This window comes from Sardina pilchardus, chromosome 5 (genome assembly GCF_963854185.1).
Source record: "Sardina pilchardus chromosome 5, fSarPil1.1, whole genome shotgun sequence".
Classification (NCBI taxonomy): domain Eukaryota; kingdom Metazoa; phylum Chordata; class Actinopteri; order Clupeiformes; family Clupeidae; genus Sardina; species Sardina pilchardus.
This window is the reverse complement of record NC_084998.1, coordinates 32851046-32874010: the sequence shown is the minus strand read 5'-3', so window position 1 is coordinate 32874010 and position 22965 is coordinate 32851046. Positions and strand designations below refer to the sequence as shown.

The 22965-nt window shown below is 44.1% G+C and overlaps 2 protein-coding genes across 2 annotated transcripts; both read right to left on the bottom strand.

The window, feature by feature from the left end:
- Positions 1-176: 176 nt before the first annotated feature.
- On the bottom strand, positions 177-10165 carry nle1 (notchless homolog 1 (Drosophila)). The gene is made up of 13 exons (XM_062537318.1): positions 10043-10165; positions 9519-9661; positions 8598-8815; positions 7960-8039; positions 7798-7874; positions 7075-7172; positions 6391-6583; positions 4754-4889; positions 4585-4631; positions 3770-3972; positions 3362-3521; positions 1632-1702; positions 177-841 (listed from the first exon to the last, which is right to left on the bottom strand). The coding sequence occupies exons 2-13, from the start codon at positions 9654-9656 to the stop codon at positions 829-831; spliced, it is 1434 nt and encodes a 477-aa protein (XP_062393302.1). The 5' UTR covers positions 9657-9661; positions 10043-10165; the 3' UTR covers positions 177-828.
- Positions 10166-11951: 1786 nt separating this feature from the next.
- On the bottom strand, positions 11952-20727 carry inpp5kb (inositol polyphosphate-5-phosphatase Kb). Its single transcript, XM_062537525.1, has 13 exons — positions 20507-20727; positions 20136-20182; positions 19853-20003; positions 19510-19618; positions 18472-18588; positions 18042-18217; positions 17708-17819; positions 16770-16879; positions 13955-14156; positions 13471-13608; positions 12825-12905; positions 12415-12519; positions 11952-12296 (listed from the first exon to the last, which is right to left on the bottom strand). Exons 1-13 carry the CDS (start codon positions 20725-20727, stop codon positions 12228-12230), a joined length of 1638 nt encoding a protein of 545 aa, XP_062393509.1. The 3' UTR covers positions 11952-12227.
- Positions 20728-22965: the final 2238 nt, after the last annotated feature.

Sequence of the window (22965 nt, the reverse complement as noted above, 5' to 3'; positions counted from 1 at the left end):
CAATGCTGGTCAGTGGGAGGGTTGGCGTGGCCCGCCATGTTTCACCACCAAGGAGGGGAGCGTTTCTGTTTGTAATGTCTGACGGATTGTCTATGTCTGGTCAAAAAAAAAAAAAAAAGTACAACATGTAGAATTCTGTACACACACACACACACACACACACACACACACACGTCTGTGTTATTTGGTGTTTTATTTGCAAATGATCGCTGAGAAGACACACCTATGAGGGGAAACATGATTCAATGAAATCCACTGGAGATCCTTTCCCCTCATCTGTGCTGTATGGAAAACTACACAATGCTATTTGACAGTATTTCACCATTCTGTACAAACACAGCCGAAAAGAGTGGAAGCATATCTGGGTATTTACATCAGTTGTAGCTCATCAGCTGTAGACAGTAAGCACCTCAGGCAGAGTGTGGAATTGAGACGAGTACTACGGCCTACAGAAGCAGATTAGCTGGAGATTAGACCAGCATCAACTCAATCCCAACTCTCCGTAAGCAGCCCGCCAGCAAGTGTGACGATGAACCAGAACAGACAATAAAAAGGCACAGTGTGGCACCACTGCATGCCCCTCTCCTCTCCTCTCTCCTCTCCTCTCTCCTCTCCTCTCTCTCTCCAGCCTCTCCTCTGGCTGCGTACCCCGTCCTGCGTGAGAATAAAGCAATCTATCTGGGTCAGCCAGTTCATTGTAGGTCACTGGACGATTAGGTGCTGGTTCAGCAGGGTTTCTGTTGATGGAACTCTTCATAGATTGGGGCCAGTGATCTTTTCTTTTCTTTTTTTTTCACTGGATGGTGCAGGGACTGGGGTTTGGTCTGACTACCTCCTCCATCTAGAAACATGACGAGAGAGAGAATGTAAACAAACATGACAGGTGTGCAGGTGGGTGGTAAGCTAAATACATTACTGTTAGCCTTAGGGGGCGGGGTTCCACAAGATAAGTGTTTATTTTAGTCTTAACGGACAGACTGCAATACATGTGTGGAGGAGACCACAGTGAGAAACAGTTTTCCATGTTGACAGATTGAATGGAGAGAGCCTCCAGTAAAGCTGTCATGACATGTCTATCTTTAAAAGGCTTGTAAAAGCTTGATTGACTCCCTAAGGGAAATCAGCTCAATGTGATGCACAGCTCACATAATTACTAAGGCATTAATGTGGGTAAGCAATAGTACAAAATTAGCATATGAGATATATGTAAGGGATAATCAACGACGCGCGTTTCCAGGAAAATAATGCACGTTCGAAGTGGTAATAAGGACCCGACGCCGCAGGCGGAGGGGACTTTACACTTCGATAAGTGCATTATTTTCCTAGAAACGCACGGCGCGGAGTTTATTATCCCGCTTATACCACTGCTACTATCATTTTCGTTTATATTGCCGCTGTCTTAGATACAACATTGCTGTTTTTACCGTTACATTCACATTGGCGAATTAATATTCAAGTGTAATAAGCCCAAAAGAAAGGAACTACTTCATAGCCGTGCGGTATATCGAAAAATAATCGATGTTCCAAATAGCGCATCACAATAGGAAATTTGACCAAGCAGTGGTATAAATGTGAGTGTTTGTGCGAGTGTGTGTGTGTGTGTGTGTGTGTGTGTGTGTGTGTGTACTCACATCCTCAGACACTTGTCTTTTCCTCCACTGGCGACTCTCTGGCCATCAGGACTCCAATCCACAGCAAACACCTGACACAACATTTCAACAAAGAAATGCTTCAGCTTACTTTGTGTGATAAGTTACTGAAACATGTGAGAAACAGAGGCTCCAAAATCTTCACGTTTCTAATATATTTTTGGGCTTTTTGTCTTCATTCGGCTAAGATAGTGAAGAGTGACGGGAAGTAAGAGGGCGAGAAGGATGGGGTATTATTGGGGAATGACCGCAGGTCAGATTCGAACCTGGGTCCCCGTGGGCACTTGGACCCGTACATGGTATAAGCACTATAGCCTGTTGCACCACAGCACCCCCCTAAAGCACCTCATTAGTGAAACTGAAAGATGTGTCTGGACCATAGACTGTATAATATATGTACAGTCTATGGTCTGGACTCCCCACAACAGTTCAGAATGATCAAAACACACAAGGATCCCTCTCTGGTGAACAGATGATTCTTCTCAGACTAAATCTGGAATACGTCACGTCATCATCACGTCTAAACTCCCCTACAACATACAACTAGCAGGATCTTCCAAAGGTTCCATCTTAAAGGGATATTCCGCCCTTTTTGGAAATACGCTCATTTTCCACCTCCCCTCGAGCAAAACAATCGATATTTACCTTGTTCCCGTTCATCCAGCCATTCTGTGAGTCTGGCGATACAACTTTTAGCTTCAGCCTAGCATAGATCATTGAATCGGATTAGACCATTAGCTTCTCGCCTGCTAGCTTCATGTTTAAAAGTGACTAAGATTTCTGGTAATTTTCCCATTTAAAACGTGTCTCCTCTCAAGTTAGAAAGTGCAATAAGACCAACTGAAAATGAAACCTGGCGTTTTTCTAGGCTGATTTGACATGGAACTACACTCTCATCTGGCGTAATAATCAAGGCAACTTGCAAACGTACCATAGGCGCAGTGATATCTTACGCAGCATCTGAAAATAGTCCCCATAGACAACAAGCAGTAGTAGTGCCAGTAGCTGCAAGTTGCCTTGATTATTACGCCAGATGAGAGTGTAGTTCCATGTCAAATCAGCCTAGAAAAACGCCAGGTTTCATTTTCAGTTGGTCTTATTGCACTTTCTAACTTGAGAGGAGACACGTTTTAAATGGGAAAATTACCAGAAGTCTTAGTCACTTTTAAACATGAAGCTAGCAGGCGAGAAGCTAATGGTCTAATCCGATTCAATGATCTATGCTAGGCTGAAGCTAAAAGTTGTATCGCCAGACTCACAGAATGGCTGGATGAACGGGAACAAGGTAAATATCGATTGTTTTGCTCGAGGGAAGGTGGAAAATGAGCGTATTTCCAAAAATGGCGGAATATCCCTTTAAGAATGCTGTTGCATAAAAATGTGCACACTGCTGGAAATGACACTGATTGATGGATAAGACCAGACTGTTGCTAGGACTAACAGGAGGATGGCTACCTTTCCTTTTGAGGCTATTTGCTTTTTGAACTTGAATATGCTCCCAGCAGCGTCCCCCGCCCCGCCCTCTTACACCCCTGTCTGTCCTGTTCTCTCTTTTGTCCTGTCTCATGTCTATATGTCACTAGGCCTGCATGGAGAAATTGCCCCTCGGGGATAAATAACGTTGTTTTTATTGAATGGAATATTCCCAGTGTACTGTACACAAATGCCCCAACTGAAGAGCTTTAACTGGGGAGCTCAGCTGAGGCGCTCACCTCGTCAGCGTGGCCCGGCAGGTCAGCGTTGAGTTTGCCCGTCTTGACGTCCCACACTTTCAGCGTGCTGTCGCTGCTGCCGCTCACCAGCAGACGGCTGTCCGCCGACCACGCCACCTGGTACACGGCCGACACGTGGCCGCGCAGGGACGACAGGTACCTGACAGGAGAGAACAGGAAGTCAGGAACTTAGAAAAATCCCTAAGGGGGGGATCAGACAAGGGGGGATCCCACATCACACAGATACAGGTCATGGCTCTGGAATGAACAGCCTCTCGGCCACGAATGATCACATGACTATGAGTTCAATTCCCATCTGCCACCATTGTGTCCTTGAGCAAGGCACTTAACCCCAAGTAAGTATCTCCCACTAAGGAACCCTGCTGTAGGTGACTGAGCTTCTCTTACTTGCCGGTGCGTCCGTCCCAGATTTTGATGGACTTGTCGAAGGAGGCGCTGGCCAGCAGGCGTGTGTCCGGCGAGAAGAGCACCTCGTTGATGAGCGCCTGGTGACCCGTGAGCCGGGCCACGGGCTTCTTCTCCTCCGCCGGGTTCCACATGAACAGCGTGAAGTCGTCCGAGCCGGACACTAGCCGCTCAGAGCCCTGACCCTTGGGGGGAGATGACAGGCGGTGGACAGTGACCGGTGGTTAATTAGGCCTCTGGCAAACTTAGGCTTCAGGCACATTCGGTCTGGGGAGGGCTTTTTTTGGTCCCTATAACGTATTCAGGAACAACCCCCTTTTTTGCTGATTTGCAGACCGCAGAGTTACAATTTAGGACATAGAATGGATGAATTGAACATTGCACTGTGTTCTCTGATGTTAAAATAGTATATATTCAACTTTGAGTCATAAAAATAAACTCAATTGCAATTTTACAAGCCCAATTAAAACCTGGGTTTTGAAATTATTCATTTGACTAAATGGCGCCCTCCTTGGCATCACAAGCAGGCTTTGTTCTAATTCGCCTATTTTTTAGTGGCTATTTCTAGGTTCAAGATTTTCATATGAAAGAGGGCACAACCATGCCTCATGTTCATGATAACTCTTTGGTTATGAACAACCTCTCCTAATTCATGAAAACCAAGACAAAAATTATTTCCATTCTCTGTCTCCTTTAACATGGTTATGGGTTATGTGGGCAATTGATAAGGACATTACAATGTAACGTTTTACTGATAATATAATGAATTCTGTCAGCAACAAAAAACACATTCTCACCCTGACTTTGTTATACCGTTCCAGGGCCTTCTCTTTGATTTCCTCTACTGTAAAACACATGAATAGACCGTAAAGAAAGGTTAACTACAAAACACACACAGATAACACATGAATATCCAGTAAAGAAAGACACTTATTTGTGTCAGTGCCACTTGGTGTGTCCACATACATGAGCCTTTGAGGTCCTGCGCGTTGATGGTGGCGGTGGCCGGCTCGAAGGCTCCGGTCCTGAGGACGTAGTCGGTGCTGAGTGCCAGGGTGTTCACCCAATGGGCGTGACCCTGGAGGGTACGACACTGGACCCCCTACGAGAGAGAGGGCAGCCAAGGTCAACATGCTAATCAATTATAAACAGCCATTGGGAATATTTATTACAACAACCCATTGCATTTATATGGTGCTTTACAAGGCACCAAATGACTACAGTGAAGGGGGAACCTCACAGGCCACCACCAAGTCACAATGAAGCAAAAAGATACAATCATCCAGACAACAACGACATCATCATCAACAACAACATCAACGACACATTGCATTTCTACAGTGCTTTTCAAGGCACCCAAAGCGCTTTACAGTAAAGGGGGAACCTCTCTAACCACCATCAATGTGGAACACCCACCAAGGACCAATAAACCAAACTGAAGGTCTGAGGGTCCAATTAAATTATGTTATTAAGCCATCAAAAAAGCAGGCTGATATTATATCACCTTAACAATCAATTACATTTCATAAGTACATTAAAGGAGTCATAGAACGCATTTTTTGTCCATTACAAATTGATCTTTGAGCCTAAATAATGTCGTATGTAAATTTGTGGGGCTGAAAACGCCCCAGGAGCACTGCTAGATCGCCTAATACAAGGTCATAAATAAGCCTTGCAATGAAACAGTTTGTTTTTCCCGCCCACTCAGCAAGTTCATGAATATTCAAATGAGATGCGCGCTGATTGGTCTATTGGCCGATATGTCCTGAAAGTTGATTGGCTCAATCCACCGGTCTGAAGCTAGAGCAAAGTGAAACTACGTTTACTGCTGGTAAATAAAGCCAAAGTCTTTGATAAAGCTATCAACAATGGATTTAAATAAGGAATACAGCCGTACATGTATAAACCGAGTCAGAAGAAGGTTCTGACGAAGATGAAGTGCAGCAGATTCCCCAACAGAATGAATGTGTTAGATTGGTAAGTTTTATCAGTACATTTCTTAGTATAGTAACTCTCCAAAGTTAGCTGTAATAACGCTAGCATTACAACGTCTCTGCCATAGACCACATATCTAGATACTAGCATCGTAAGAGCAGTTTAACAAGAATTATTAATCGAAGGTATGCAAATGAGAGGGGCCGAGGGGTGTATCTAAAGGGGGATGGGCGCCTATTACGTGTTATCTGAGCTCTGTTCAGATTGGAGCATTTCAACACGGCTGTTTCTATTTCCCAATTTGCATACGAAAGCAGGCAGGGGACGCGGTAAAGTCTTTGGTGTTGTCCTTTGGACACTGCTCGCAGCCTAAATTCAACAGTAACAAGGTGAATGTGGTTTTGAATTCTAGGACTCCTTTAATGCATTAATGGTTAGATCGATATGCATTATGCACACATTTCCAGCGTATTGCCATTGTACGTGTGTACAAAAAATAACAATGACAAAGGATCCTCTCTTCGGAAAACACATTTATCGTACATACGCAACTTGCTTCAAAAGGTGTCAAATTTCTGCAATGTGTCTCTTGGAAATCAACACCGTATTCATTCTATCTTGTGATGCATAGGAATGTCCTGGTGCAGAGCCCCCACAGACCCACTCACGTCCTGGGCTCTCCAGACTTTGATGGTGCGGTCCTGTGAGGAGGTGTACAGGAGGCCGTCTCCGCCCCACTTCACACAGGTGACCGACTGGGTGTGACCCGTCAGAATCTTCTCACAGCGGCCCAGGACCGTGTCCCAGATCCGCACACTCCCGTCCTTAGAGGAGCTGGCCAGGTGCCGGCACTCTGGGTTCCTGTGGCAAAGAGAATAACGATTAGGACAAACAGCAGAACAGTTCCAGTGTGGATAAAAGATCTGTGAAAATGCTCCTGATAGACTGAACAATAATTAATAACCAAATAGTTTTGCTCACAAACAGCAAGTCATTACAGTATATACACACTCATATACACAAAAAAAATCACAAAAAAATGACATGTCTAATCTATGTTCAGAATGGAGAGTTTGAAACATGTTTAACACTGTTATAGACCTTGGTGACATTCTAAACACCATCTGTAGTATAGCCAAAACTAAAATAAAACGCAACCCTCTAGGGCACATACGGTCATTGAGGAATGACTCAGCCATTCTAAATCCAGAGACTCCTTCTGTTAAAGGCTTACAGAGCACACACATGCCTACTGGGGATGACCAGACGCTTCAGTAAAGCAGATCACTAGCCCCACAGCAGCAGTGGCAGCAGTAGCAGCAGTCGCAGCAGCAGAGGCGTACACAACTCACAGGTGCAGCGGCTCCCAGCAGAGGCAGGTGATCCACTTAGAGTGGCCCGTAAGAGTCTTGCCCAGCTGCTGTCCTGTAACCGGATCCCACAGGAAGATCTGCAGAGGACACAGTGCTATCACTAACACAACACGGCACGGCATAGCACAGACGTTAGAGCCACACACGCCACTGAGCTCATCAAGTTCGTCATCGCAGAACACAGACCTGCTCCAGATCTGCACCTGGATGGTTCTGCAGCCCCAGGTTATCTGTAAGGGCACTGAGGCTCTTCCAGGTGACCCAACTCACAAACATGTCAATGGAGGCAATTTGGGGCGCCTTTATAAACATCTCTATCCATAACTTTTTGAGTTATGTTGCCAACAAACAGACGAATAGACAAACAGACAAACAAACAAACCCCGATGAAAACATAACAAATCATAGATGTGACAAGATTAGCAATTGGGACAGAGTTGCGAGCTGCATGATGTCTTGCTGGCTTTGCAATTAGCTAACTGCATTCGCTCAAATTGCTATCTCGAATAAAAATCTAATAATAATAAACTTTCATTAGACTGGTTGAGCTTATTGCTCTTTCTTGCGTAAACTTACTAGTGCTCTTCAAATTGTTATAATATCCAAACAACTCTTGGATCATTAACCTTGATGTTCTTTGCCAGTGGCTTGTGCGTCATGTTCATTGACTGCTTTAGGAACTGACCCACATAATTCATTTACCTGGCTGTTTTTGCAGCCTGAGGCCAACTTCTTGCCATCCGGAGACCAGGAGATGGCCAGAACCCAGTGCGTGTGGCCTGGAGTGGAGGTGGACAGAGTGGTGGTTAAAAGACAGACACAGCCTGGCAGATGCTAATGGCATTAGCTTAGGCTTACAGTCACCTTTAGCAGTATGGTGTGGAGTCTCCGTGCTCAAATCCCAGAACCTCACAGTGGTGTCACCTGAGCCGCTGGCTAAGTATCTGTTGAAAGACAAAAACTATTTTTAAAAGGACATGAACTTAAAAGTGTGATTTGTTTAAACAGCCTGGCAGAGCAGCCATTGTAAGTCTCGAAATTACTCTGAAGACTATGAGCTTAGTCTCCGCTAGGTCCTTGAAATCATCCTGTTTCACTAAACTCACAGATCCAGGTTCCCAATACGGGTTATTCCGTTTCAAATCAGAAACAGAATCCGGGAAAATGGTTGTCACATCGTCTCAGATGTTTCACAAAGTTAGTCGGCATAAGCAAACAGCTCAGTTGAAACCTCTCATTGAAGTTCCCTTATAGTCCAGAATTAGACATACGCCAATTACAGGACACTGTCTTGCCCAAATTGTTCATCATTACGCACAACTCTAAATGATTATTTAAAACTAATAGGAAGTTTGATTCCAGCCCCGTGGTCCTTTCTGGATCCCACCCCCTACTCTCTCTCCTGTTCACTTCCTGTCATTCTTCACTGTCCTGTCGCATTAAAGGCAAAAAGGCCAAAAGTACTTTTGAAAAAAGGAGACTTTGGTCAGAGCCAGACTTACTTTCCTGTCGGGCTGAATGATACAGAGATGACCGCTTCAGTGTGGCCCTCCAGGGAGCTTGTGCAGCGCGCTACTGCCCGCACCCTGAACACGGCCTGAGGCTGGTACACCACGGGCAGCACCTGCTCCGTCTCCACCCCCAGGCTCTGCACACACGTCCTCAGGGACGACACCACCTCAGCGTCCTTCACAAAGAACAGCAGCGGCACCGGCTCTTCCTGTGTTGGGAACCATGGGAACCACGGGGGGGAAAGGGCCTCTGGGTCAGTGTTTGTCTACATGCGGTCACCTCACTTCTGTAAGCAGGAGATTACTCGTCTTGTTATGCTAATTGATGGTCAATATCTTTGCACCTACTGCAACAACTTTTCCCTTATGCATCCCTAGATATGACTATCTAAACTGTAAATCATGACTACTAGGAAAAGTTTAAGATAAACTTTACATTAACATTTATTCATTTAGTAGACACTTTTATCCATAGTGATTTACAAAATGAGGAATAACATTCAAGCTACATTGCAACGCAGACCTTCAATGCTACAGCCAGAATAGTTAAGGGAGATAGTGGTAGAAGGAGAGGCAGTTAGAAGGAACTATGCAAATGTGAAGGTAAGAAGGAGGGGAGAAGTAAGTACATGTAAGGTTTGTGGGTGTCAGAAGAGGTACTCTCAGAAGAGGTACTCTCGGAAGAGTTGGGTCTTCAAAAACTTCTTGAGGATAGGGAGGGATATCCTTGTTGTGATAGCATTAGTAGGTCGTTCAACTTCCACCAATGGAGAACAAATGTAGTATAGTATGGGCTGTCGTCCCTAATCACCTACAGGATTCCAATCAGATTCCTGGAATCAATAGGATCCTATAGGAGTGGGATCCTATAGGATTCTAGTCAGTCAGCCCAACGACCAGACAGACACTCACCTTCTGCAGGAGGGCATTACAGACCAGCTGCAGTTTGTCCGGGCCGATGTCGAGAGGAACATCGAAAGGTGATCCAAGGGCCTCACCAGCTTCATCCTGAAACTGGATGAGCATACGTTCCACTTCCTCTCCACTCATTATCACTGCGACACATAATAATAATAATAATAATAAATATCATTGACATAATAGATCATACAATAAATGATTAACGTTACGTTAAACTGTAATAAATGCTAACTCAGCAACAGGAGAATGACAGAATGGCAAGAATATACGGTAAAAGCAGGTTTTTGCGAACGACAAATCACATACTCTTAATCTTTTCGGATTCGTAGGCAGAACTCCGTTTTGATCATAGACAGTAAAAGATAGGTTTTAATACATTATAGGATAACGATATATCCTTATGCTAACCTCTGGTGAGCTCTTGCTCACTAACTAGGCTAACTTTATATTTATCTAACAATATATTGTTGTGGACACATGCGGGGAATCAGATGTGTTAATTTAAAAGAACATACCCAGGTAGAGTAGACTACACCCAGGTATTGTAGAAATATACCCCGGTATTTCAGGTATACTGTATACCCCGGTAGATGCTCGAACGCTAGTTGAACGCTAGTTCACACGTGTGTCCATTGACAACATAGACGCAGTGTAATTGCATCATACTTTCGTCATTAACTTGCGACCAGCAATGACTGTTGGATGCCATAGACCGTTGGATGCTGACTGCCATCTTGTGGCAATTATTTGAACAGGACTTCATGCGACCTTGTCATGTTCCCACCATGTAAAAGTTATCAGAAATGCTTCTTAATATTGTGGCACAATATTGCCTATTTAAAAAAATCTGCATGTCTACTCTCCACCTGATGTTGAAATTATCATTTAATTTAATTAATTTCATTGAAATTACTTGATCAAATTGGGTTAGGCTATCACAGCATGAATCAGTTTTGTAAACCTAGACATTCATATGTGCAACCAATTTCAATAAAAGTGTGTCAAAAGGACTGATCCTTTCACATACCAACTAGTCAAATTTGCTATTTCATTTCTCAAAATGTCAGTAGCCTAACACAATTTTGGCTCAAATCTGAGATATAGCATATAACACCCATGTTGTCCATGGTAGCAAGTTTTCCCTTTGGGAAATAATAAAGTTAATCTGTCCATCTATTTATCTAGCTAGCTAGCTCAATAGAATAAGTGTTATAATCTTTCTCCATACTCCACTTCACAGGATCACAACTCTGGAAGAGGTGCTCTTTAGAGGTTGATTTACTCTCTCTCTCTCTCTCTCTCTCTCTCTCTCTCTGTGTGTGTGTGTGTGTGTGTGTGTGTGTGTGTGTGTGTGTGTGTGTGTAATTATTATTGGTTATAATTATTGGTATTCACCTTAATGTAGCCTTACCATGCTATTGTTATTATGATTGAATGACATCATTTATTGCTATTCTATATATTCATTGTTTATTTTTATTGGGTAATTGTTTGAATTGATTGTTTATTGTTTATGTTGTTATTCTTCGTACTGTAGTCTGACCTATTTGAAATTGTTCACACTGTTATATTAAATTATTGTATTGTTTTATGTGTATGTCGCTAAATCGCTAAATAGCATAACCATAATAATTATGACAAATTACCCATATGAATGAAAAGCTCTGTGTGTGTGTGTGTGTGTGTGTGTGTGTGTGTGTGTGTGTGTGTGTGTGTGTGTGTGTGTGTGTGTGTGTGTGTGTGTGTATTTGTACTGTGTGCTCATGCATTTACTGTATCAGGTGTTGTTATATTAATTCTTGGTGCACAAAGAAACAGACATCATCTGAACACTTTTTATTGTTTACTGTTTAATAATGTGATCCATTATCATTATTATCATTTTGGTAGGCATTAAATCATCACATATCCATGCCCCATACAGGGGGGATGCTTTACATCAAATTAATCAACATCAACATACTGGAAAATTTCTCTCTCTCTCTCTCTCTATCTCTTTCTCTCATTCGTAAATTTGTGCATCAATTTGTGTGTCTGTGTATGTGTATGTGTGTTTGTGTGTGTGTGTGTGTGTGTGTGTGTGTGTGTGTGTGTGTGTGTGTGTGTGTGTGTGTGATATGAGTGTGTCAATTTGTATCGTCAATAGGCCTACTCTTATTCCACATGAACATGCACGCAATCACTGACAAATCCACGAACAAAAAGGCATCCAACACAGGTACAATATTCAGGAGAGCACTTATGAGATATGAGAAATGAGATATGAGAAATATGTTTTCTCATTGCAGACACACACACACACACACACACACACACACACACACACACACACACATACACACACACACATGCATACTTTAGCTAATGCATAAACGATCATATCATCTCCATAATTAAACCAAAACAATTAATACCATCTATTCTGGTGCTCTCATTGGCGCAGAGAGAGACAAAACAATAGCAATGACATAATAAAAGAGGAAATAAAAGCCTAAAAGCACAAGAGACTTACGACAGAACTCATCAAAGAACTGATCTTCCACTGACACAATCACACATGGTGAGAAGTACATCATTTGGAGACGCATTGAAGGCGCGCAGAACAAACGGCGGCTAACGGCAGGTGCGCAGCAATGTTCAGCTCGGTCGCAGCCGGCGGTCAAGTGGATCTCTCTCTCTCTGTGGGACCTCTGGGCTGTCTCACTTGTCCAGTCCATTGATGTTCTCCGGCACAAGACCATCCATGACAGCTTGTTTGGATTCCTGAATCTAAAGGGACGCAGCAACAGACCAAACAACGGTGATCGATCAATCATCTTCCCTCTGTTGTGGCTAATGCGGGTGCTGACCAGGTGTTAGATTGCACCAGAGGTATTGATTGACGTACCTGAAAAGTTGGGCTGAGTCCAATGATGCTCTGCATGTTGGTGCTGTAGTAGCCGAGGATATAATGGCCAGAGAGCAGCGGAAGGTCGTCTCCCCTCATACACACCTACATTATGTCAACAAGGCCATTAGATTAGACACATGGGAAACACACGCATGTACATACACACACACGCGCACAGTGGAGGCCTACATACACATATGTGTAATCATACAGCCAGAAAAGCATATTCAATTTAATTGTATTGCCATTCATTTATGTATAGAGTGTAGCCAAAGAAAAACTCTCTTATGCACACACACACACACACACATACTGTACACACACACACGCACTGACTGTGACAGACTGTTCCATCACTCCGTCCATACGTCCCAGGGTGTATGTGTGTATGACAGATTTTTCCGTACCTTCACAAGATCATTAATGGGAACCTCATAATCTTTTGCCCAGGAAAAGGCCACATAGTCATGGGGGCTCTTGAAGTCAGCCTGCAAAAGGAAGAATAAATGATGGCAACATACTCATGTTTGAGAGAGAACTACACTGTTCATTGGTCCAGCCATAACTGAAGACAGCATTATCTGTAATGTTACTCCTTTGTTCTTATGAACAGATGTTACATTTATCTTTATGCATTACATCTGTGCAATGGCAAGAAGGCAGGGATCACACTGCGGAGTGGCAAGTAGCAGGTTTCCTATTGTTCTCTATGGTCCGGCAGCGGAACCGTGGTAGCACTAGCGTAATGCTAGCGTTGAACAATCTGAGCATTGAACTTGATTCATCTCTCAAAACGCGACGCAAACATATTCAATTGTCAGTTTAGGCAAACCGTCTGTGTTACTTTGTGCAACGAAATAGAACTTATTATTGTCTTATCATGGTATTATGGTCACTTTGTTATTCCCAGTTTGAATGGTATACAAGTCTAAGACTAGGCTCAAACCATACTTTGGAAAAAGGACATTTTCATTAAAGTTCTCTTTTAGTTTAGGACTATCAATGCAGGTTCTTGTGGTGCTGTTGTCGTGACCTTGCTGGTGACAAGCTGACCTTGTAGAGGCCGACCCAGTCGTAGGCGGAGGCGGGGAAGGCCTCCTGGATGGTGTAGGAGGCCAGAACATCCTCGTCAGCGCTCCACACGCCCTCCGCCTCCAAGGCCACCAGAGGCTTCTCAAACCTCTTACGCAGCTGAGCGAGAGAGGGAGAGAGGGAGAGAAGGAGGAGGAGAGGGAGAGAGAAAACAGGGGGGGGAGAAAGAGAGTGAGGGACAGGATGGGGGTCAGTGGTTTGGTAGGTGTAGCCGGTTGAAAGAGCGACAGACACGAAAAGGGACATGGAGAAAGATGTATGGAAGGAAAATACACAGCTGCATTTAAACAGTGCTGCAGTCACGCCCCACTAATTACTACAGCACTGCATCCCTTTGGCAATGGCAACTGCCATTAAACCGTATTGAACAGGTAAATGAAACATGGCATCTGTAATGGTTTAATGGTTGCTATCAAGTGCTTCCTTCCTCTTCCCTGGTCCTCACCTCCAAGGTGAAGATGCCGATGACGGGCTTGTGGTCACTGATGCCGTACTCCATGTTACAGGTGTAGACATCCTGCGCCACCTTCAGGGGGTACTCCTCGTCATCGTCCACTAGCGACGACGTGGAGCCCTCATCATCGTCCATCTTGGGTCGGATTCGCCACAGGATGCGGTCAGTCCAGGCCGGCTTCCTCTTCTTGCCACTAGCCAATCGGAGAGAGAGAAGGACTGGTGTTAGAGTTATATATCCTTCACTGGCCAATCAGAGAGAGGAATACTGGAAGACTGAGAGTTAGTCCTCAGCTGTTGGTTCTGTGAGCTCAAAAGCCAGAGACATGGGTTCAGGAACCTTCTTATAAATGTTTTTTATATATATTTTTTATTTCATCCTTTTTATACACAGTTCGGTCATTTAACAATGAACTTTTAGCCATAACCAAAAGATTCCCCCTGATCTATACCATAGCATGTAGCCAATGTTGAATTTTAAGTTTAACCATCTGAAAATCTGAACTGCTACTCTGTGACGTCTATACATAATATCATCTGCTATCTTAATCCAACAGCAAATGTGACACTTTCTAAACACAACATGCGTTATTCACCCAAACATGTCAGTGGTGTTAGTAAGTGCCCATATGCAGAAGCTGTGTGCAAACAACAAAGGGGGAGATTGGTGACGGCACAATACACTCAACCTTAAAATGTTGGAGCATTTACATAACATGCCACCATCCTACAACACACACACACACACACACACACACACATATTGTACATGAGCAGTGATACATGTGAGCAGTGCAAGCTCCTCACGCACGCACTCAGCTGTCAGGTAGAGAATTGGGTGTTTTATGGAATCGCAAGGAATTTTTCAGCAGGCTGTCCCATATCTACCATATCTTCTCAATGAAATTGATCGTTGTTTTCTCTGAAGAGGTGATTATTGTAATATTTCATAGTGCCGATTATTAGGCTGCTCGCACCAGTGTGTCGAAGTGCAAAACTTGCCAAACAAAATGGCAAAACAGCTGTGTTCAAGAATTCTGCCATATGGCAATGTATATACTGTATGTACAGAAACATTTTCCTCTTTCCGCTTGGCTCTACTCCAAACCTTTTTCTTTGGACCTCCACCCCTTCTTCTCGCCCTCACACGAGCCCTGCCCTGCCCTGCCCTGCCCTGCCCTGCCCTGCCCTGCCCTGCCCTGCCCTGCCCTGCCCTGCCCTGCCCTGCCCTGCCCTGGCCTGCCCTGCCCTGGCCTGCCCTGCCTCCCCTACGGGCCGTGTGGCGAGGACACCCACCTCTTGGGGGCCGTCTCCCTGCGCCAGCCGCCCAGGCACACACAGAGCAGGAACCACGTTAGCGTGGTGAGCAGGAGCGCCAGGCCGGTGCTGCAGCGCTGCAGAGGCCTGGGCCTGTACATGGTGAGCGGCAGGAGCAGCGCACTCTCCCTGACAGACACACACACACACAGGCTATGAAAGGGGATGACACACATGGGACACTTCTCGAGCTATTTTGCTGGCCAATGATACTGACCGGTGTTATGTTTACACATTCCCAATACACACAAAAAAGTCCTATATACATCCAAAAATGGTTCTATTGCATGCCTCATATATGGCAACCCTAAATGGTTCTTTAAATAATTTTAAACGATTCATCAAAATGGTTCTTTAAACTTGTATAGTTTTTATAAGAGTGTGGGAAACACATTTTTTATCTGGAAAATGTGAACCAGCAGGGAAATTGTCCTGATCATCCAATCAGAAATTCGAACCTGTCAGGCTATCGCCCGGCAACACTGCTCATAAAGTTGGCCCCTGTATCATCGCCATCATCTTGCGCTACAGGATCAGTAGAAACACAACTCTCTCTAACAACCTGGTGAGTGTCCCCATGGTAACCTCTTACTGTAAGGAGAAAACACAAGCTCTTCACATTTTTTGAAGACCACTATTCGGTTGTGAAGTTGTTATACAGTAACGTAGAGTAGCCTACGAGAAAATTGTCATTCTACTACTCACTCACTGCCTAAACCTAATAAAATGGGCATTACCATTGATTACATCATCTGGCTGCACAGCTACACTTAACCAGGCTGGCTCTGCTAGTAAACTTTTTTGGACGACAGACCTGTTGGGCCCGGAAATGGCACTGTGATGACGGACAACATTTGAATAGGTTTCGCTACATAATCCACCTTGGTGCCTATATATCACCATTTGAATTGTCCCAGTGGGAAGTGGGACCACAAACGGTAGAAGTCCACAACTGCATACTGCTTGTTTCAACAAATAGCTTCAGGAAAAAGAGACCTGCGAAACTCCTCAAGTGATAGACTTTTATCTACAAATTGATACAATCAAAAAATATTTTGGTCCCCTTTTCTATCTCTCCTTTCCTCTCTCTCTCTCTCTCCCTCTCTCACTCCCTCTCTCTCTCTCTCTCACACACACACACACACACACACACACACAGGGAGGATGGAGAACATGCATGGGGAAGCATGAGTGACGTGGTGATGAGCAGGACAGACATGCTGTGACATGGACATGCATTAGAGATCAAAACCTTACGTAAAGCCAAACCATGTCTTCTGAATGCTGTGGATCCAAGAGAAGGAAGAAAAGGGGAACATGTGAATCTCTATGTTTCTAACTTTTCACAGTGTCAAACAGGTCATATCTGGTGACTTTCCGCTTGTTATTTAGCAAATCTAACCTCAAAGAAGAAAACAAATAATGATAATAACAATACATTAAAAATAATTATTGATTCCAGACTTGATGCAAGGGGATATAGACTGTACCTGGAATCATAGGTATCAGAGTTTCTGTCAAACTTGTAGGTGGGTTTGAACTGTAAAGGCCCCTCCTCAAATTGCTGCAACAGAGGTTCCTTCTTCTTCATCATAGTAAGCTGTCATGGCAACAACCAAGAGAGACAGACTGAGGCAAAGGACATACAAGGACTACATACTATGCTACTATACTACTTATTATGCACATAACTATACTCTTGCTATATACTGTAGAACCAAAAATGGTTATTTTGCACGCTTCATATGGCAGCACTAAAAGGTTCATTAAACCATTTTGAAGGGTTCATCAAAGGAACTCTTAAGGGTTCTTTAACGCCTGCATGGTTCTACACTAGCATCCCAAGGACACTTTTTAAAGAGTGTAGCCTACTATTACTACTACTACCATCAAACATATCTGCTGCAAATAAAAAGAAGAACAACAACAGTCATAATAACAATAATAGTAACTAGAAAATGTAATTTCGAGGAAATAACCAGTGCATGAAAATGCAAAACATGAAATGTGAAACAAATGTTTATTTAGAAACAGGTGTGGGCAGAGGAAACAGTTGGTAGGAGTCATAGTTGATGACAACTGCCAATCAATTCCAACAGCCAATAAAAATTGCAGGATTCCAACAGCCAATCAGATTGCAGTATTCTCACAGCCAATCGGATTGCAGTATTCTCACAGCCAATCAGATTGTAGGATTCCAACAGCCAATCAAATTGCATTGTAATAATAATAATAATAATAATTTTCATGCGCTGTAATAATAATAATAATAAGAAGAAGAAGAAGAAGAAGAAGAAGAAGAAGGAGAAGGAGAATAACAATGACATCATCATCGTCATCTTCATCCATATATTTTGTTGTAGTTGCTACTGTCTGAAGTTAGTGTCCCGTGGTGATGTGCTCATGTGTGCTGGGCAGCAGGTGGTACCTGATCTTTCGTCCACAGCAGGTTGAAGCGGCCGCCCTCGATGGATGAGCGCAGGAAGTGCATCCCGTGGTCAGCGATACGGAAGTTCAGATCACCAAACCAGAAGACCGCTCTAAAGGACACAGGCACAAGAGCCATATAAGTGCATGTGTCTCTCTGTGTGTGTGTGTGTGTGTGTGTGTGTGTGTGGGTGTGTGTGTGTATGCCCAAAGAGAAGGGGTGAGTATCTGTAATTGAGTGAGACAGAGTAAGAGAATGAACAAGAAAGACAGTGTAAAACAAATTCAGAAAAATTCTGACTGTAGAACTGAAGAACCCATGAGGGTTGTCTCACTTGTGGTCAAGGATGTTCGGTGTGTTGTCGACATCGAAGTCCTGGGAGTCGAGGATGTACTCAAACTCGTCAACCCGCTGCAGTGCATAGTTCATGTGCGCAGCCAGGTGGCAGTTGAGGAAGCAGAGCATGTGTCCGTAGAACGAGAAACGGATGGACACTCCGCCCTTATTGCCCTACAGGGGCAATTATTACAGGGGGTTGTTGTAGTTTTACTGCTGAGAATTTTCAATTTTATTTTTTTTATCAGTTACATTTAATACTAAAAAGATGATACATATTTAAAGTCCTTAGTGGAGCAAATGACAGTTTTCAGCGTACAACCGCATATCTGCATTTTTTAAGAATACATAATTCATCAAAAACATATTTTGCCCATAAATACAAACAAAACACAAACATACAAACAATCTGACATCTCCTGCCTTACCCAGTAGCCATAGATGCCTGTGCGTGTATAAGTAGTCTGGACATTCCTGATGAAAGGAACGTGGGCTTGTTTGGCAAACAGGAGCACCAGAAGGCCTTGCATTCTTATTGAAGTAACCTGCATAGAAAACGGCTTAAGGAGGTTAATTTAACACCATTTGGTATAGTAGTCCAACTATCTACTTGTTCTCAAATACAGGTGATGATAATTAGAAGTTAACACATTTGGCAAGTCAAGTTCATTCATAGAGCACTTTTTGGAAGTGTAGTCTAGTTGCTGTAGGGAGTGGATATTGAGATATCAGTATATTTTGCTTGTTTCATGCAAAGTGACTCCCGCAGGGGAACAGAACACAGAGAGGAAAGGGGAGTAATAGTGGTGAAGTGTTGACCTACTTATGTGTAAGAAATAACAGGGCTCCTTCAAACCCAGGCTGAATAGTGGAAATATGCAGAGGATTGAGGGCAAAGACAGAAGATCAAAGAACGATCCTGACAGAATTACACGAGAGTGTTAGTGTGTGTGTGTGTGTGTGTGTGTGTGTGTGTGTGTGTGTGTGTGTGTGTGTGCATGTGTGTGTGTGTGTGTGTGTGTGTGTGTGTGTGTGTGTGTGTGTGTGCGTTTTCCCCACACAAAGAGGCCAGTGTTTGTGACTCGTGCACCAGCAATGCTCTCTTGCAAGCTCACTACGGGACTTAATGAGGACCCTGCTCAAGTGTCCTATTGTTCCAGTGAACCTACAACATCACGTGTGTGTGTGTGTGTGTGTGTGTGTGTGTGTGTGTGTGTGTGTGTGTGTGTGTGTGTGTGTGTGTGTGTGTGTGTGTGTGTGTGTGTGTGTGTGTGTGTGTGTGTGCTTTCCTGAGATACTTTCATACTTTCAGTGTGACTCCTTGGATTGAGGCCATGTTGTGCACATACCTTTACATAGCCTGTGTGTGTGTTTGCGTGTGTGTGTGTGTGTGTGTGTGTGTGTGTGTGTGTGTGTGTGTGTGTGTGTGTGTGTGTGTGTGTGTGTGCGTGTGTGTGTGTGTGTACCTTAACATAGCCTTTGGGTGCCAGTGTGTCCATGAGGAGGTGACTCCAGGAGTCCTCTGCGATGAGGTCTGATATGTACCTGACTGGTGTGGCACTGACCTCCTGCAGACTACACACACACACACACACACACACACACACACACACACACACATGTGCACGCACACACATAAATACATACAAACACACACACACACACACACACACACAAACACACATGCAGACACACACGCACACACACACACACACACACACACATATTAATCACAACACCTACATTTGCAGCATGTCTGTACTCTGCCCATTGCCATACATGGTGGCATCAGCCCAAAGCATTTCTTACCCAATCACGTAGAGGTCAGCAGCGGCCGGCGCGTCCAGCCGCAGCAGAGAGGTGACATCACGAGGGGGTTCCGCTGTCGCCACGTTCCACGTGACCATGTGGAGTCTGAGGGAGAGGACAGAAGGACACGCAGGTTGGCACACACTGGCCACTGGGAGGAATGGAGCAGCCAGTAAACAAACAAACAAACAAACAGGCAGATAAGTAAACAACGTGACTTTCTAATCATTGGAGACAACAATGCCATGTGGATAGCTTGATATCAAGACCAAGCTTTACCAACTTCCACGGTAATACATGCCGGACTTGGGCAAGCCTGATCGCAAGAGACTATGGAATTGAGAAGGAGCGAGATATTGACAGACACAAAGATTCCAGACACGGAGATGAAAGTTAATAATTCCGCAGAAATAAAAGTCTGAATCGAAAAGCTGCATTTGTGAATGAGAGAATGAGAGCCAGGCTTCTCTCTTTCTCCCTCTCTATAGCTTTGTTTCTTTCTCTCTCCGTATCTTTCTAACTTTCTATCTTTCTTTCCCTCTCTCTCTGTCTTTATCTCTCCCCTCTCTCTCCTTCCCCCCTCTGTATATCCCTCTCTCTCTCACTCTCACTCTCTCTCTCTCTCTATCTCCCCCCCCTCTCTCTGATGTCCACCTGAAGAGGTCTTTGCTGGTCCAGCGTCCGCACAGGCTGAAGGCCTCGTCCAGTGTGCGGGACACCTCCTCGTTGGTCTCCTCGTCCGAGCTCAGGTCCTCCACGCAGGTGAGCAGCTGCGAGAGCCGCTGGCGCAGCATCAGCCGGCCGGTGGTGGACTGGGACGTGTTGCTGGACGAGCTGTCCGAGCGCGCGCGCGGGAGCTCCAGACCCTCCGCCATGACCTTGACCTGTGACCTCAGAGGCGTGCGCGCCGCGGACCCACCGGCTTAGACGAGCGAGAGGTTGCAGCTGTTCGTAAGGTGTCTATCGCCCACCGTGACCAGAGAGCGCCTCACAATACACGGGAGCGACAAGTTGCGACAATACAGCACAATACAGCAGTACGCTGAAAATAAAGAAGAGTTCATCAAATGGTTCTAGTCACTTTGGTGATCAACAGCAGTTTCCTGTTTTTCTTCTTTGAATGACTTTAAAATGTCCTCTGTCCGTTTCTTCAAGTACGTTTCCTCTTCACAATCTTCTGATCTGCTTCATCTTAAACACCTCCAGTCCATGCCAAGTCGTGTATCTCGGATGGGATTATATTTCAAATTGGCTCAAACCGCAGTGGAAGTTGGCTGTCTGATGAAAAAGGTTTCAGTCAATGTGTCGTTCCAGGAAAAATTCCACTGCATTCCACTCAAAACTCAGACCAAACAGTGAGACGAATGTCCTAAAATAAGAAAGACCTACAGTAGAGATCATTTATGAATCGAATCATCTCCTGCCGCGTGTAACCTCTCGCTCTCTCACACACACACACACACACACACAAGTACACTGTCTCTCCCCTCTCTCTCCCGAGATAGATGGAATGAAAGAGTCCGAGCCGAGCTGCAGGTTTTGGGGGCAGAACTCACGGATTAGGGCCGTAATCTGGAGCAGCAGAGAGCCACGTGGGGGCAGGTGCCAGTGTAAGGAATACCCCCAGAGCACATGGACGGAGGCCTGAGGCTCAAATCACACTGTGCATTGTTATGGGGGGGTTGAGAAATTCTTCAAGATGTCGTCATAAGCCGTTTATGGTCTAAAAATATTGGGTTTAACAATGCAAGTGCCTCTACTAAGTGCCTTTCCCATCCATAGAGAACAAAGGCTTTGGTGGTGTGGGTGCTGGTGTGTTGGGGGGGGGGGGGGGGGGGGTTCACAGTTAAAGGCACACAGATATGTAATATTGTGCTCACCCAACCATTATGCTAAATAGTCTTTTGAAGAAAAAAAGAGCTTCTTTGTGACAGGGTTGTTCCTTGAAATTTTCTATTTCAGAACACTGCTGAATAGCTTTTTAGAACCCCTTTCATGTTTTATCTGATTTTAGATTTTACCTGACAGCAACTTCGAAGACTATATTTTACATTTGGGGAAATATACAATGATAATATCTGTGGAAAAGTTTTTTTTCCTTTCATAGTTTTTCATCTATGTGAATGTAAGGACTTAGAAGGCGTTTTCTTTAAAAGGATTTTGTTCTTTAACTTTTTCTTGAGTTCTGAAAAGAAGTCAGCATTAAAAGGCCACGTGTATAACTTTGCAAGCTGTTCTTCTAAGCCAAGCATGTTCTAAACAAATATGGCCCTAAGGGTGAATATTTAGACAACCACGGTTGAATAACAACACTTAGATACCGTACATTTCAACATAGCAGCAGTAACAGAGTTAGATTAGTACGCAATTGAACAATTGAAACATTCAAGTCACATAATCCTATCAGCAACAAGGATTTTATTTTGTCGCTGGTTTTGCACCAACAGCCATGCTGGTCTACTCCAACCATAACTATCGGCCATGTTTTTAATTAATAGTTTAGCTTCCCTCTCTCTCAGTCAATGAAATTTCACTTCCTCGTTTCATGTCTGGGATCATTAGCAATTGCTAGGTTGCTGTACAGGCTGCCTATATATGGGGTGGTGTGCGTGTGTGTGTGTGTGTGTGTGTGTGTGTGTTTGGGGGGGGGGGGGGGTGCTTATTTCTCTTTTGTCTGGGGCACTGTAGGATGACACAAGGCCGTGCCTGGTGTTAATTAGACTGCGACTAAGTGTAGATTTTACATAACAAAAAGGAAGCACACAGAGCCATGCGATGCAGTTTAGACTTTATACATTCTTTAAAAGCGCAGTACGTATATTTGCCAAAATATTATAGAAGCTGGACTGGACTATGAACTTATAATGGTGCTATGATTGGATGATAAACTAGTATTGTCTGATCCCAACATTAATTTGACGTTTCACAGAGACTTTGTTTCCCTGTTTAAGACCCTTTTATGATATTGCTTATGTCGGGGCCTACAAAATAGGCCATAAAATGGCCATCAAATGCATAAGAAACACCCAACATGTATAGCAGGCATAAGGACAACAGCAAACTATCTCATTGTCCAGATGGATTTCCATTTTCTACAACAAAAGCCACTAATT